General features: G+C 39.9%; 2 protein-coding genes across 2 annotated transcripts in view; both read left to right on the top strand.

Annotated features, from left to right (window-relative positions):
* The window catches only part of LTV1 (LTV1 ribosome biogenesis factor), an 8575-nt gene extending 8050 nt beyond the window's left edge, over positions 1 to 525 (top strand). Inside the window, exon 5 of the mRNA XM_012655521.1 lies at positions 458 to 525. Within this exon, the coding sequence (XP_012510975.1) occupies positions 458 to 525 (68 nt within the window). The remainder of the gene's footprint in view (positions 1 to 457) is intronic.
* The window catches only part of ZC2HC1B (zinc finger, C2HC-type containing 1B), a 49704-nt gene continuing 32759 nt past the window's right edge, over positions 520 to 17464 (top strand). Inside the window, exons 1-4 of the mRNA XM_012655536.1 lie at positions 520 to 660; positions 12219 to 12280; positions 13957 to 14076; positions 14589 to 14727. Coding sequence (XP_012510990.1) covers positions 633 to 660; positions 12219 to 12280; positions 13957 to 14076; positions 14589 to 14727 — 349 coding nt within the window. The 5' untranslated portion in view covers positions 520 to 632. The remainder of the gene's footprint in view (positions 661 to 12218; positions 12281 to 13956; positions 14077 to 14588; positions 14728 to 17464) is intronic.

Here is a 17464-nt window from a genome sequence, read left to right as displayed (position 1 = left end):
AATTTGCTGTAAGTAGAAAAGTGGCCTGGTTAAACTCAATTTTGAAATGCTGAGTTTATTCTGTTCAGTGGTAAGATGAGTTTTCCTGAAAAGGTTCCACTGGTAGGAAACTAAGTTTTCCCTTGCTGTATACAAAGAACTATTTCAAAAAGGATGCTAAAAATGAATATTAAGGTTGTTTGGACTCATATTTCCTGTCATATTACTGGATGACTTGCTTTTGGGATTTAGGAACAGTGAAGTCAAGAAACCAAATAGTAGAAGAAATAATCAAGAAAGCTTTGGCTTCAGTGAGTCCCTAGCTCAAAATCAGAAATATTTACTTCAGTTTAAACTGGAAAGCTTGTCTTTTCAACATTATTTAATGTTTGGAACCATTCATACTTGATTTAAGATACATAGTTGAAAACTCCCTGTTTTTGAGAAGTTGTTTTTAACTTCTTTAAACTTGTTCAAGGATTAGGCAATGACACCATCACAATTGTTAATTATTTGGTAAACTGTGAAAACTGTGACTTCTTGTAACAGACAATTAGTGGCCCCTATTCATGTGTCCCTAACTAATATGTTTTTACCTGGACTGGGCTGTAAAAATCTGTGGAGACTGTTGGGTATGAGTTAGGAACTTCAGAATGGCTGGGTCAGGACCATTTTTGGCAGGTGAGCTGTATTTGTTATCTAAATTATTAGAAAGTGTCTTCATCTGTAATCTTGTGGCTTTTCCAATAGTAGTAGGTACTTACTTCTACCATGTGTATTATCAATTTAAATCTGAGTAAATTATTGTAGAATTTTTAAAAGAGTTGTAAAAAACAATAGCATTGGATATTTTACCAACATTGATTAGAAAAAACTTAGCTGGAGAGCTTGTCATTACAGAAGTAGGATATTGGAGCTAGTGTATCTAAATGCCAGCCTACGAAGCAAAGGGTCAGGTGATGGTTTATGTTAGTACTGAGAGTGTAAATCTTAAAAGAATTGACCATTTATTTTGGTAGCTTTCTCAGTTAAAGGTTTTCAGAACCAAAGATATTGGATGTTACTTTGTTGTGGTGCTATCCAAATTCCACCTTAGAAGCTGCTTAATTTCACTGTACCTGACCCAGAGGGTATAAGTCCACATATATATTTTACAACTAAGAGAATGTGACTCAGCCACCCACAAGTCTTGATGAAGCATATTGTTATTTAGGCTGATTACACTCCAAGCTTAAAGATCTTAATTTTATTCTGGAGAACAAATTCATAATATTTTAATGAATTTTCTAATATTTTAGTTATCTATAAACAATGGTTGGGAACTGAACATAAAAGCTCCATGCTAAGTGTTGTGAGTCCAAAGAGTTAAGAGGATTTTTATGTTCAGGAACCACATCATTTGAGGGGCAGAGTATATGCAGTGACCGGTAACTCATGATATCGTCTCTGATAAGTTCCGCTTCTCATGAGGATCTTGGTACTTGCTGTTCCCCCTGAAGTGCTCTTACTGTAGACAAACCTTCTTCAAGGTTGGTGCTCAGTTGTCACCTTCTCTGTAGGCTTTTCCTTGAGCATGCATATAAAAATAGCACATACATCCCTCCCCTGCATCCTTTATCCTCCCTCCCTGCTCTATGTTCTCCAGAACACCTGTTGGCATAGGGGACTGTTTTTCAGTCTCCTCTCACTAGAGCAAACCTCCCTTGAGGACAGAAAATTTTGTGTACTGCTTTATTGCCAGGCTCTAGAACATTGCCTTGCATTTGGTATACGGTCACTAAGTAGTGTATGAATTAATGGAGAGACAGGAAAGGGTTTCAGAAGAGAATTACATAAACCTGGAACAGGACCTGGATTCACTGGAGTTAGCCAGGAAAAAGGCCTGAGAGATCTTGTGGTGGGGTGGGGAGGCGGGAATCATGAGGAATCTGTCTGTTGTATTTTAAACCTACTTTGTTTAAGCACTGTCCATGATTGGTTTAAAACCACTTTGTCATATTTTAGTACCACAGATGCTCCTTGACTTACCCAATGTAAGTTGGTCCCAATAAAACCATATGGTGAATTCAAAATGCATTTAATATACCTGACCCACCGAATGTCATAGCTTAGCCTGGCCTATCTTAAACGTAAACGTGCTCAGAACACTTACGTTAGCCTACCGTTGGGCAAAGTCATCTGGCAACACAGTGCACTGTAGAGTATCTGTGGTTTGCCCTCTTGGTCATGTGGCTGATGGGAGGGGCGGCTCACTGTTGCTGCCCCAGCGTCACAGAGTGGTCTACCACTTGCTACCGAATGTGTGTCGCTTTCACACCATGGAGTCTAAGTATCTTAAATGCTGTTACCATTTGTGTATATTACCTATAATGCCCTGTATCCACACTTCCATTGTGATGTCAGCAGATTAGCTCAGGTGAAGGATAGAACTCCTAGCCATTTTGTGACTTTACAGTTACATTTCAATACTTTTATGTTGCTTCTTCATGTGTGTTGACGTTGGTATGCTTTACCAAGCTTGTTTGTTCCTATTACAGGGCAAGAGAAGGTAAGAATTCTAATGGCCTTAACATTTTAATTGTGAAACATACGGGAGAACGTATAAAGAACACATGCCCACTATTCAAATTAGGAAATAGAACATAGTTGCCTATAGGTCCATCCTCACTTTCATTTAACTCTTTCCCCTCAGGTAACTCTTAGGTACTATCCAGGCTGTTATACAGGTTGAGCATCCCTAATCCAAAATCTGAAATGCTCCAAAATCCAAAACTTTTTGACTGCTGACGTGATGCCATAAGTGAAAAATTCCACAGATAGGTACTTAATACAAACTTTGTTTCATGCACAAAATTATTGAAAGTATTGTATAAAGTTACCTTCAGGCTATGTGTATAGGTGGTAAAAGAAACAAACAAATTTTGTGTTTAGACTTGGGTCCTATCTCCAAGATATCTTATGTATATGCGAATATTCCAAAACCCCCAAAAAATCCAAAATTCAGAGCACTTTTGGTCCCATACACTCTGGATAGGAAACAATATCTGTATTAAGCATTTCCTTTTTTTTTTTTTAACCACCTGTATGGTATGTCTAAACACAATATCTTATTTATTTTTGAATAACTGAGAAACAAGTACAAACCTAGCTTTATGAGGACAATATTTGCTACTATTAGATCAAAGTGTCCTGGAGATGATGAACTGAACAGTCCCTGGGTATGACTTCTGCTTCCAGAGTTTACAAGAGTTACATGTGCAGATGTCAGTGAGCAAGGTGATAAGTGAGTCCTAGGAAACACAAGTTACCACAGTTGGGGCATCCTGGGTCTGCAGAAATATGCCTAGAGTATTGTGTGCTTGTTTTATATTTTCTGCTGCTAAGCTCACCATGACCTACCTCCATCAAGAGATGATCAATGCAGAGCCTTCCTGTGGAGTGAAATGAGTGTCCTCAGCTGATCTAGACATCAGGATATAAAGGGGAGAGCAGGCACTTCATTGGAACAGGGCCAAACAAGCCAAGTACAGAACGGAATAGGAATCAGATTTCCTTGGCTATGCTGTCCCGAGATTACAAAGGCAGTGAATGTCTTGGTCATGGTGGTCTTAGCTTCAATATGTCTGTCTCTTTAATCACATATCTCCATCCTGGAACAGTTGCTCTCCAGTTCTGGTACCAGCTGTCATCCTGAGAGTGTCCTCCTCTCCATCCAATATTGAATTGCCTTTTCCTGTATCTTTTACTCACATTTTTGCAGATCACATTCTCCAGTAATTCATAAGATGGGATATGTGGGATGTAAACTTCTTGAGAACTTGGATGTTTAGAAATGTATTCTACTCTCAGGTGGATTGATAGCTTGACTGTGTATAGAATTCTAGTTGTAGATTATTTTACCTCAGAAGTTTAATAGGTTTTCTCCATTAATTTCCATTTCCAATTTTGCTGTTTGGGAATCTAAAGCCATTCTGATTCCTGGTAGTTTGCATGTAATTGGTCTTTTCTCTGGAAGTCTGTAGAATCTCTCTCTTCAGTGTTCTGAAACTTCACAATGATGTTTGTTATTATAGATCTATTTTCATCCATCGTACTGGGTCCTTTCAACCAGGAGCCCAATGTCCTTCACTTCTGGAAATTGTTAAAAATGTATTTCCTTCCTTGTATTTTCTCCTTTTTCTCTCTCGAACTCCTATTATTTGGAACAGAACTGTCTGGACTGGTACTCTAATTCGCTTATGTTTCTTTCCCATTTTTCTGCCATTTTACTCTACTTTTCTGGGAGATTTGCCTAATTTTATCTTTCAACCTTCTATTGAGTTTTTTCATGTTTTTTTTTTTGATATTAATTTGGTTTTATTTTTATATACTGTAAAAATAAACTTTTTTTTTTTTTTTTTAAGAGACAGGGTCTTACTCTGCTGCCCAGGCTGGAGTATGGTGGCCTCATCATAGCTCACCGCAGCCTCGAACTCCTGGGCTCAAGCAATCTTCCCACCTCTGCCTCTGGAGTAGCTGGGACTACAGGTGCATGACACCCACACCCTGCTAATTAAAACAATTTTTTTTTTTTTTTTTTTTTTTGTAGAGATTGGGTTTCACTATGTTGCCGAGGCTGGTCTCAAACTGCTGGCCCCAAGCTGTCCTCCTGCCTCTACCTCCCAAAGTGCTGGGATTACAGGGTGAGCCACTGCGCCAGGCCTAAAAATAACACATAATTTAAACTCTCCCTGTAAATATATGTTTCTGTGCATGTGGCAAAGAGAACAGAAGGTTCTTTCCAGTTGTTCCTTTTGGGGGGGGAAGGAGGGAGGAGAGGGAGGAGGGGAGAGGAGATGGAGCAGCCCATGTTGTTGCTTGAGGATTCCGGTCCGCTTTTGCCAAATTTTCCAATTGGAAATCTGGTCATGAATTTTCACACATTTTAAGCACTGCCAAAGAATTAAAAACCTACAATTAAAAAAAAAAATCACCATTTCGGTGAAAGAAAACATCCCTTTAGTCTCAAGTTTGTGACAATTTTGGTCCCAGAGGTAAGGTTAAAGAGGACCCGAGGTGACTTATTTCTGAGGAATTTTCGGCTTTTGGAAGCAGAGTGTCACGATGAGAGAACCCGAACCAGGACCAGGAAGGCGAGTGACCCTGTCCCACCACCACCTAGAGGGAGAGGGCGCCTCAGCACCTCTCCAGAGGCCTGGCCCGCACACCGAGCAGCCGGTACTAGTCTGGGCCTGGTCTCCCGCTGCAAAAGGGGGATTTGGACCCTATCATTTCTGAACCCCTCATGGCTCTGAAAGGGGTTATTTTACCACGAGACTTTCAAAAAGGCTTAAGAAAAGGACACATGTGCCGGGCGCGGGGGCTCATGCCTGTAATCCTAGCACTCTCCCGGCCAAGGGGGGAGAGTTGCTTGAGCTCAGGAGTTCAAGACCATCCTGAGCAAGAGCCAGACCATGTCTCTACTAAATATAGAAAGAAATTAGCTGGGAAACTAAAAATAGAAAAAATTTAGGCGGGCGTGTTGGTGCGCTCCGGTAGTCTCAGCTACTCGGGAGGCTGAGGCAGGAGGATCACTTGAGCCCAGGAGTTTGAGGTTGCTGAAAGCCAGGGTGATGCCACGGCACTCTACCCAGGGCGATAGAGTGTGACCCTGTCTCAAACAAACAAACAAACAAAAAACCTTAAAAAAAGAAGTACACAAAGGCATCCGCCACATGGGCTTGCCCGCCGCTGGGCCCGCCCCTCCGCCATCTTTGCGCCCACCCAGCCCAGCGCGGCCGCTTCCTTCCTGGTCAGAAGTCTTTTCATTGCTTTCATAAGACCTCTTTTAATTTCTAAGCGCTTTAATTTTCCTTTAAATTGCTTTTTTGTCTGCTTTGGACTTACATGTTAGAGTCTTTACTTAGATCTTTGGAAATTCCTGGCTGCTGATGATTAAGGTTGGAGGAAAAAGCTACTGGAAATTCTGAATGAGTAAGTAGCATTTGATGACTGAACTTTATCGTAGGGTGGTCTGGGTGAGCTGTTTGGGAATTTCCCAATATTGGTATCTTTAGGTGTTTCATCGTGGAATGGTTATATTCCCAGGGAAGTTGCATTCTGCCTTGAAGGTAAGGATCTGGCAGGCAGAATTCTGTAAACCAAGTAGAGGAAAATGGGCATGGTATTCTTTGCTTTCAGTATTACTATTCATGAGATTAATCACTAGATCATATATACGTACCCATATACGTGTATATAAAGTTGAACGTGCATATATATATATGCATATATAGTTGAACATCATTATTTGTGGATTCCCTATTTGCAGATTCACCTACTCACTAAAAACGTACTTATAACACCAGCATCATTACACGTGGCACATTCACAGTCATTTGCGGATATGCATATAGTGGTAAAAAAGTTGCGCCTTCTGACACACATTTTCCCAGCTGAGGTTTCTGCCTTCTTGTTTCAGCACTCTACTGTAAACAAGTGTGCTGCTTGCGAACTATTCGGTGCCGCATTTTTGTGCTTTTTCTTTGGCGATTTCACTGCTTAAAATGGCCGCCATGCATAGTGCTGAAGGACCATCTAGTGTAAGTGCAAGGTTGTGATGTGCCTAAGGAGAAAATAATGTGCGTTAGGTAACCTTCATTCAGGCGTGAGTTCAATGTCATTGAATCAGCAATATATATTAAATAAGGTGTCTTTACACACAAACGCAACAACACAAGTTTTTGTATTGATCCATTGACACGAATGTGACCAGTATTCACTGGAACCTAACCCTCTATTTCCTCTAGGAGCAATGTTTCAGTATTTGCTAATTCAGTGCTTGCAGTGACTTCACAGAACATGGCTACAAATAATGAGGATTAACTATATACATATATCTATACCTATCTACTTGATTTTGCTATAGTGCCCATGCCTTCAGCTGTGCCTAATATTGACTTCCTTTGCACAGATGACTTTTATGATTTCCAGAAAAGTAGACTTCTGCTAGGGAGGGGGAAGGGCAGCCATCAGGGTTTATGGAGAGAGGGGAAGCAGGGCTAGAGAGGCATGTGATCTAGGAATCTCATTTTCAAGCAACTTTCTCCCCTTGGTCCTCCATATTTTGGCTGTCTCTTCCTCCTCATTCACCTGCCCCAGTCACAGAGGTGGATGCTGCTCCAGAGGTTCCCATGATTTATAAGGTTCTGCAGTGTAAATCTGAATGGCTCTTAGTTCTCCCCTACTGTCAGCTTGGGAAGTGGATTTTGATGTAGCTTTATGTCCTCCAAGTCAGTTACCATGTCTATCAGCTTCCCAAATTTTAGGTTTTTTGTTTCCTCCCTGTCCTGTGGTCCTGTTTCTATGCCCCTTTCCTGTAGGTTTATTGGGGATTTAGGAGGAAAGCAAAATTAGATGGTGTTCTATCCGCCATCCTAACTTAGCCTTTTTTTTGTCTTTTTTTTCCCAGAAGACCTTACCTGAAAGCCATTAACTCAGTCTTAATTCCTTTTCTTTTCTCATGACTCATATTCCTGAGATAAGTTAATAACTTGAGGCTATTGTGCCACCCCCTTGCCATACTACCTCAGAAGATGTTGATGTTGCTAAATATTTTTACATGTTCTGGACTGCAAAGAACTTAAGATTTCTTTGACTTGCTGACATCTGAATAAGAAATGTCTTCCCTTTTTCTTCTCTACCATGACTTTGTAAGAAAATGTGGATTGGTAAGTGTCTCTACAAAGTTTTCTTAACTTCCAGCTGAGGCAGAAAACATCTGGTCAAAAGTAGAAATTTTTTCCATTTCATTCTGGCCCTAATTCTCTCTATGCTTCTTACAAAACTCTTGAACTGATATCTTTGTAATGCTTTTTTTTTTTTTTTTTTGGTGTGCTAAGCAAAACTGTTTATCACAGCCAGGTCACTTTCTTCTCCTCATTTTTAAAAATTTCAAAGATTATAAACTATTGTTTAAAAATAAGAGCCACTATAATAACTTATCAAGTATGACTCCAAGTAGAGAGGGAAAAGACAAATAGCTAAGTTGATACTGTTTTAGAACATTTTCTATTAAAGAGGTTCTATATTTTTTTGAAAATCACTTGCTCTGATTTTTAAAATAGTTATGCATAATCTTTGTAAAAAATTTGAAAATGCAGAAAACTAAAGGATACTATTCACCTTTATTCATACTATTCAAAGGTAATTACTCTGTATCCTTCCAATCTTTTTTGTAAATATAAGAATAAAATATATCATTAACATTTTTCCATGTTATTCTCCTACAAATCATTTTTAATTACTATATTCTCATTTACCAGTTGGCAACTTATTTCTGTAAAGGGCCAAATAGTATATAACTTTTGGCTTTGTAGGTCATATAGTCTGTTACAACTACTGAACTCTGTTGTTGTAGTCTGAAAGCAGCAATAGATATATGAACAAATGAGCCTGGCTATGTTCCCATTAAACCTTATTTACAAAAACACAAAGCCTCAGATTTGGCCCACTGGCTGCCGTTTGCCAACCTCTAGTTAATATTTTAAAACCCTTTATTTTGACATAGTTTTACAAAATGTTACAAAATAGCACAGAGAGATCCCTATGCCCGTTTACCCAATTTTCCCAAAATTACATCTTAAATATCTATAGTACAATATCAAAATAAGGAAACTGACAGTGATATAATGTATGTTCATAGTCTATACCTATCTATTTATTTAGTTATGAGGCAGGGTCTCGCTCTGTCACCCAGGCTGGAGTGCAGCAGCCTGACCATGGCTTACTGCAGCCTTCAACTCCTGGGCTCAAGCAATCCTCCTGCCTCAGCCTCTCCAGTAGCTAGGACTACAGATGCGCACCACCATACCTGGCTAATTTTTTTATTTTAATTGTAGAGATAGGGTCTCACTATTTTGCCCAGGTTTCAAACTCCTGGCCTCAAGTGATCCTCCCACCTCGGCCTCCCAAAGTGCTGGGATTATGGGCATGGGCCACTGTGCCTGATCATCTGTGCCATTTTATAACGTGCATAACCACCACCACAATGAAGATAACAGAACTATTCCATCACACAAAGATCTCCCTCATTCTACCCTGTTTAATCACAACGACCTTCCTCCCCACCCAACTATCCCTACCCCTTAACAATCTTGATCTGTTTTCCATCTGTATAATTTTGTTATTTTGAAAATGTTATACAAATGGAATCATACAGTATGTGACCTTTTTAAGACTGGCTTTTTTGGCCGGGCGTGGTGGCTTACGCCTGTAATCCTAGCAGGGAGGGAGACCGAAGCATGAGGATCACTTGAGGCCAGGAGTCTGAGACCAGCCTGAGCTAGAACGAGACCACGTCTCTACTAAAAATAGAAAGAAATTGGCTGGACAACTAAAAATATATAGAAAAAATTAGTTGGGCATGGTGGTGCATGCCTGTAGTCCCAGCTACTCGAGAGGTTGAGGCAGAAGGATCACTTGAGCCCAGGAGTTGAGGTTGCTGTGAGCTAGGTTGATGCCACTGTAGCCTGGGCAACAGAGTGAGACCCTGTCTCAAAAAAAAAAAAAAAAGACCGGCTTTTTTGTTCAGCATTGATGTCCATCCAGGTTGTTGCATTTATCAATAGTGTTCTTTTTAATTGCTCAATAATATTCCAAGGTATGGATATACCACAGTTTGTTTAACCATTTACCTATTAAAAGGCATTTTGGTTGTTTCAAAGGGTTCTTTTAAAGTTCTAGCAATCACATTCCACGTGATTCAGTGTACTGTAACAAACACCATAGACTTCATTGATCTCCATGTTTGATTCAGCTGGCTAAGCAGGTGTGCCCTTCCTTCCCGGTAGTCAAGCTTCCAAGGTGAATATGGTTCAGAATGTGATGATCCATCTATATCCAAATGTTGAATTGAGTCATATTGTATCTATCATTATTTTAAACTCATTAAAACTCACTGATTTGAACCAAAGGTCATCGATCTTTTAGGGGCTTTGAATTGCTTTGCAGGTAAGTATTGACATATCTGTAGTTATGGTGATGACTGAATCAATAGTCTTAATATTCGTAGAGATAGAGGCTCAGTTTTGCATCTGTGTTACCACTTACTACTGGTGGTCTTAGAAAAGTTGCTTGTCCTTGAGCCTCCATTTTCTCATCTGTAAAATAAAAAAGTACCAACCCTGTGTCACAGGGTCCCTGTGAAGAGCACGTGAGATAACACAGGAAAGGGGATTTGGGAATAGGAAAGCCCCATGCAAATGTTACTGTACTATTCACACAAATAGATTTATCCTTTACTAATGTTTTAGAAAAAGCAGCAGTTTAATAATCAGGATGGATCTTATTCATTAATAAGTATGTGGAGGGTTGGGGTGTCCTTGCTGAAAAAAATAAATTAATTCCCGGTTTTACAGAGTCAGAAGGCCAAAAGAATGGGGAGCGAGAGAGGTATTTCTGTGTGCTTTGATGGATGACCTGTGTTGAAAGTACAATTCCAATTAGCAGATGTGAGAAAAAAATCACTGAAATCAACCACGTCTGTAGCAGGCTACCATCTGCTTCCTGTTAACCGGGCCTGCCTTTCTCAGACTGTCTTTCCTTGATTTCCATGACCCTGTTCTCTCCTCTTCTCCTGCTGGCGTATCATCATCGTTTTCTTGGCCCTTAGATGTAAGTTTCCCTAAGGATCATCTCTGTACTTCTCTTTCCGTGACTTCTTCCCTGGCAGTATCATGCCTTTACTTCATTCCTCAAGGCCTACATCTGTGTCTCTAACCCTGACCTCCCTCATTTCCATCCTGCTGGCTGGACGACTCTGTTTCTACTCAGTGTTTCCAAAGCTGAGATCATTGTTCTTCGTAAGATGGCCCTTTTTCTCAAGTTTTCTAGTTCCGTCCACAGCCCCACCATCTTCTCAGTCCTTCTGCCTCCAAACCTAGCACCATCCTCAGCATTCTTCTCTTTGCCGCCTCCCAGCGCCCTCCCCCCGCCAAAATCTAGTCATGCTGTAGATTCTTTGACACGGCAAACCCATGTCCTCTTTCCTTTCCATTTCAGGCCTCCACTTCTGCTTTTTAACTAAAGTCCCCTCTTCTCCCCTGACCCCTGATCCATTCATCCCTTCTTGTCTCTGTCACGTGAATCTCCTGCAGCTCAGTGTCCCTGACGGCTCTCCGTGCTTGCAGAGTAAAGCCCAGATTATTAGTCAAATATAATTAGACTAATTATCCATACTCAGACCTCAAACTGCTTTTTTAATCTTTATATACTCCAGATGAACCAAAAGGAAGTAATACCAAGTAAAACTATTTTTTCACAATTCCAAAATGTTTTGCTTTTCTCATGATACTTTTCTAACTTCATTTAAAATTTATCTGCATACTTCCTCTCCTTTTCTGTGTTGGACTCATGTACAGTTTCTCTCAATATTTCCACAGAGTTGCTTATAGAAGATACTTAATTATTTATTGAGTGAATGATTGGTTCTATGGTAGAAATTCAATTCTTGTTTGGCCCATACGTTCAACCAGTATGTATTGAGTGCCTTACTATGAGTCAAATACACTGAGGCATTTGGGATATAGTAGACACAGTCTCAGCCGTTGCAGAACGTATATTCTAGTAGGAATCCTAAGATGTTGTTATTGGATTATGTATAACTGACTTTATACTAAAATATTAACTTTGTACTTATGTCTAAAGCAAAGCCATTAGGCACTCCGTTTACGGATATATTAGGGCAGGGCACGATGGCTCATGCCTGTAATTTCAGGATTTTGGGAGGCCAAGGCAGGAGGATCACTTGAGCCCAAGAGTTCATGACCAGCCTGGCAACATAATGAGACCCTCTCTCTACAAAAAAAAGGAAAATTAGCCAGGTGCAGTGGTCACACCTGTAGTCCCAGCAACTCAGGAGTCTAAGGCAGGAGGATCGGGCCACAGCACTTCAGCCTGGGTGACAGAGGGAGACCCTATCTCTAGTCAAAAAAAAAAAAAAAAAAAGGAATATATTAAATAATTTGTATTCTGGTTGCCTGAAGGATATGGAATTTCCTTGTTTAGTGAAGTGAGAAGTTTCTACTAGGATAGGAAAACACAGGTGAGTGTATACAGGATCTTCCTGAGCGGAGGAAGCAGTTGGTGGGGAGGGAAAAGAAAGAAGATGTCAAGCTATTGAGGTCACCTCCAGTCAGTCATTTCTTCTGAGCCAGGCAATTCCACGAAACTAACATAATGTACTCTTGAATCTTACGCAGATGGCAATCGGGAGTTATTTCCCTGTGAAGTCTGTGGAAGACGCTTTGCAGCAGATGTTCTGGTAAACATAAAGACATCTTGTAGATGTGTTGCATTGGCGCTAAATGAACTGTCAAGTCAGTGAGGAGGCGGCGGTGCAAAGATTAAAGACAGATGTGGAGGGAAGCTAGGGAAGAGAAGTACATAACCTATGGCTGGCGGGCCCGGAGGACACCGAGGCTGATGGATGCCGCTTCATTCAAAAGCGACCCTATTAAACATGGTGCTCCTAATACGATGGCAGATGGAAGTATCTTGGCACAGTCGATTATCCCTTGAGAGGTTTTGGCTCTTCCGCCTTTTCTTTAAGCATCAAAAATTCAAATTTCAAGGCCAAAGCACCAGGGAAATTAGCTAGTCAAGAGGAATGAGCATTGAATTTCAGACATCTGGAAACTTGGCTTTTAGCCGCAAATTTGTCACTAATTCTGACAAGTCCTTTAACCTTCCTGTTTTCTGCTTTGCCACGTATACAGAACCTTCCAACTCCAGGGTTTTTATACCATTTGAACAAAATAATACATGGATGTGAGGCCTGTTCCAAGATGTAATTGTTATCCAGATTCAAGCTAACTGCATGTCGGGTCCCCTGATTGATGGCCATAAAGCTGGATAAAAGCTTGATTTATTTCAAAACTAGGGAATCAAACAGGTGGTAGCCTCCAGTATTATAAAGAGATTCCCAAGAAAGATAGTTTTGCTTAAAAAAAAATAAATCTAAGATCGTAATGCAATTATTAATTAGGCCATTTTCAATAAAGGAAACATATCAAATTTAAAGCATTTGGATTATAAGCTTGACTACGTTTGGGACCAGAGACAACAAAATGAGGTTGTAGGTTTATTTTTCTTGGAATTTCAAAAATGAACTCATTCGTTAACTGTGGTTAGAGCTTCCTGAAACTAGAGGGGGAGCACACAGAGCCTGCTAGGGCCCTGCAAGCAACCGGTGTGCCAGCGTTGCCTTTGCCAGCCCAGAGCTGCCCCCCCGACCCCCTCCGAGAATCGGTTTGAGACCCGGGAGGTACCATTTGAAGAGGGAATCTCTAAATGTCAAACATATCCTTGGTACTCCTGAATGTCACTTCCTCAGCCTACCTCTAGGCTACAGAGAACATTTGATCAAGTGATCTGATCTCTCTCTCTCTCTCTCTCCTTTAGTTTAAAATGGGATGGCTTCTTGTTAGCCAGGTGCAGTGATTTTCACAGAGCGTGTACTTTTGGGGATTGGACAGAGCAACTGTATAAATACTAGCTATCACGTGTTATATGTCCACTGAGGAAGAAGGAAAAGAACCCACAGTGACACAGTGACAGACTTTATTGGGTAGCACACAGGCAAATATCTATGTGTTGGGTCCTCAGTTTTTGTACCAGAAATATTCTTAAAGGACTACTGGTTGGAGTAAAGAGCATACTGCCCAAGTTTGAGTCAAATATATAAAACCCAATTTGAAGTAAGTCTCTGCAGCGGTAAAAGCCTTTTATTGTCTTTGCCCAAACATAGTATCTAGTTTTGTGTGACACAGGTGAGGAGAGGCGGATGGATTTGCTCTGCTGTGATCTGTTAGAGAATGAACTAGGTAGGCTCTGAGGGGCAACCCTCAGAAACCGTAGTGAGGGCTAAGTACACCTGGGCATTAAAAACTCTGTGATTGTGCATTTTTAAAATCCCAATCCCCACCTTTCCTTTTCTAGGAGAGGCACGGACCAATATGTAAGAAACTCTTCAACAAAAAGCGTAAACCTTTCAATTCCTTGAAGCAAAGATTACAAGGCACTGACATTCCTACTGTGAGGAAGGCTCCTCAGTCCAAGGTACTGTTGACATCTTCTTTCTTGTTCTTTATTACGTTCTTCACTAGAGCCTATGTCTGGGCTTTCTGGCCTCATTTTTCTCGATAGTGCGGTGTAGTGTCACGTGAGTGTCATCTGCCTTTACCGTTTTCTTTACAATCTTGCTCACTTAGATTTCCAAATATATTCCAGATACTTCCCAGATGTGGCAGAAAGAATCTTGCTTATACTTTCATTAGAGTAGCTTTAAATCTAGCAATTAACTTGGGAAGAAAGTCACTTTTAATATTATTTTTGTCTTCCTTTAAAGTTTTGTAGTATGTTTTTCTGAATTTTATTTTGTGTTTTCCCTCACTTTTGTGTCTTGCAAATTTCATTACTATATTTTCGAAACCTCTTTAAGTAGTTCTTTTGAAAAACAAATTCTTTTTTCTCCAAATTTCACAGTCCTGTTTCCTATAAATTCAAAATCCCAGCTTTTAAAAAAAGAAATCGTGATTAAGGGTAGTATTTGTTGGTTTTATTTTTTACAGTCTCAACCTGTGAGGAAATCTAACTGGAGACAACAGCATGAGGACTTCATTAATGCGATCCGATCAGCAAAGCAGTGTTCACTGGCCATTAAAGAAGGCCGGCCCCTCCCGCCTCCACCCCCTCCATCCGTGAACCCAGGTGTGTGCATAGTTTGGTTTACTTTTGAGACTGAGGCTATGCTTGACTTTTGGCCAAGTCATTATGCCTTCTATGCACTATAAATTGACAATAACAATTATATAGAAATAATTTTATCAATTATATAAAGGTAAATTTACATTATTCTGTTTTTTTTCCAATTCTGCATGAGGATTCTGTGTTTCCTCCTAACTCTGTCTCAATATGAGACCACCACTGTACCTGTGCCGTTGCATTACATAACTTCAGGGGACACCATTCATGCCATGGCTGATGCACATGGCACTGTGCAGAGCAGTCTAAGCAATTCCAAAATATACACTGCTGGTGGGACTGCAAACTAATGCAACCTCTGTGGAAAGCAATGTGGAGATATCTCAAAGAACTACAAGTAGAACTACCACCATTTGATCCAGCAATCTCATTACTGGGCATCTACCCAAAAGAACAAAAGACATTCTATAAAAAAGACATCTGCACTCGAATGTTTATGGCAGCACAATTCACAATTGCAAAGATGTGGAAACAACCCAAGTGCCCATCAATACATGAGTGGATTAATAAAATGTGGTATATGTATACCATGGAGTTCTACTCAGCTACAAGAAACAATGGTGATATAGCACCTCTTGTATTATCCTGGATAGAGCTGGAACCCATTCTACTAGGTGAAGTATCCCAAGAATGGAAAAATAAGCACCACATGTACTCACCATCAAATTGGTTTTAACTGATCAACACCTAAGTGTAGGAATAACATTCATCGGGTGTCGGGCAGATGCGGTGGGGAGGAGTGGATGGGTATATACATACATAATGAGTGCGATGTGCACTGTCTAGGAGATGGACACACTTAAAGCCCTGACTCGGGGTGGGGGGGGGCAAGGGCAATATACGTAACCTAAACATTTGTACCCCCATAATATGCTGAAATAAGAAAAAAAAAACAATTCCACAATAGCTCCATAAACAGACACCCACAGATTGCTCTCTCTCTTTTTTTTAATTTTTTTTTTGAGACAGAGTCTCACTCTGTTGCCCTGGGTAGAGTGCAGGGGCATCATTGTAGCTCATTGCAACCTCAAACTCCTGGACTCAAGTGATCCTCCTACTTTAGCCTCCAGAGTAGCTTGGACTGTAGACCTGCACCACAACACCCAGCTAATTTTTCTATTTTTAGCAGAGACAGGGGTCTCACTCTTGCTCAGGCTGGTCTCGAACTCCTGAGCTCAAGTGATCCTCCCGCCTCAGCTTCCCAAACTACTAGGATTACAGGCATGAGTCACCTTGCCTGGCCTCTATTTTTTTTCTTTATAAAATTCCCAATACATAAAATTCACCATTTTAATCATTTAAAGTTATACACAATTTAGTGGCCCACAGCTTTTTTACTGCAAGATTTTTAGTTTGAAAATTTTCAAATCTATAGAAAAGAGGAAGGAAAGTACAATGATCACCCATACGCCTTCCATTGAAATTTGACAGTTGTTGACATTGTTGCCATATTTTCTCTCTCTCTTTTTCTTTTTTTGCAGAACCATTTAAACATAAGTTTCAAACATCTTTAACACTACCCTTAACTATTTCAGTATGCATCTCTTAAGTGTAAGTTCATTTTCCTGCATAATTATAATACTATTATCACACTTAATATGTAGACTCATATTTTCCTAATTATCCTAAGAATGTCTTTTAAAGATCTCCTCTAACCCCAGCCCAGCCACAATCCAGGATCCAGTCAGAGTTTGCATATTGCCTTTTGTTGTCTCTTCAGTCTTTTTTAATCCTACACAACGCTCCTACCAGGGTATTTCTCTTTTAGAATATCTCATATTCTGCATTTGTCTACTTTTTGAGTCATATTAATGTTTAAGTTGTTCCTCTATCCTATCTTGCTGTAAATTGGAAGTTAGGACTAGAAGCTCAGTTAGATTAATATTAATTTCTTATCAGATACAGTATATGATTTGCAAATTTTTTTTTTCACTTCTGGGGACTTTTTACTGTCTTAATAGTGTCCTTTAATGCACAAAAGTTTTTAATTTTGAAGCGTAGTGTATCTGTTTTTTCTTTTGGTGCCTGTGCTTTTGATGTCATATCCAAAAATTCACCATCAAATCCAGTGTCATGAAGTTTGTCCCTTGTGTTTTCTTTCTTTCTTTTTTTTTAGTTTTAGCTCTTACATTTAGGTCTTTGATCCATTTGAAGTTAATTCATGTGTGTGGTATAAGGTGAGGTTCTAACTTCATTCTTTTGCCTGTGGATATCCAGTTTTCTCAGCACCATTTATTGAAAAGACTGCCCTTTCCCCATTGAATGATCTTGACACCCTTATCAAAAGTCACTTGACCATACATTTGAGGATTTATTTTTGGACTCTCTATTCCATTGGTCTGTATGTCTGTCTTTATGTCAGTATTGCATTGTTTTGATAACTGTAGCTTTGTAGCAAGTTTTGAAATTAGGAAATGTGAGTCTTTCAAGATACATCCAAGATTACTCGGGCTATTTGGGATCCTTTGGGATTCCATATGAACTTAAGGATGGTTTTTGTCTCTTTATGTAGAAATGCCCTATTGGGATTTTGCTAGGGATTGTATTGAACCCATAGATCCCTTTAGGTAATATTGTCCTTTTAACAAGATTAAGTTTTCTAATCCATGAACATGAGATGTCTTTCATTTGTTTATGTGTTTAATTTCTTTCAGCAATGTTTTGTAGTTTTAAGCGTACAAAT

The sequence above is a fragment of the Propithecus coquereli genome, unplaced genomic scaffold (genome assembly GCF_000956105.1).
Source record: "Propithecus coquereli isolate 6110/MARCELLA unplaced genomic scaffold, Pcoq_1.0 Scaffold48, whole genome shotgun sequence".
NCBI lineage: Eukaryota > Metazoa > Chordata > Mammalia > Primates > Indriidae > Propithecus > Propithecus coquereli.
Note: the sequence above shows the minus strand (reverse complement) of the source record. Positions and strands in the feature narration are given on the sequence as shown.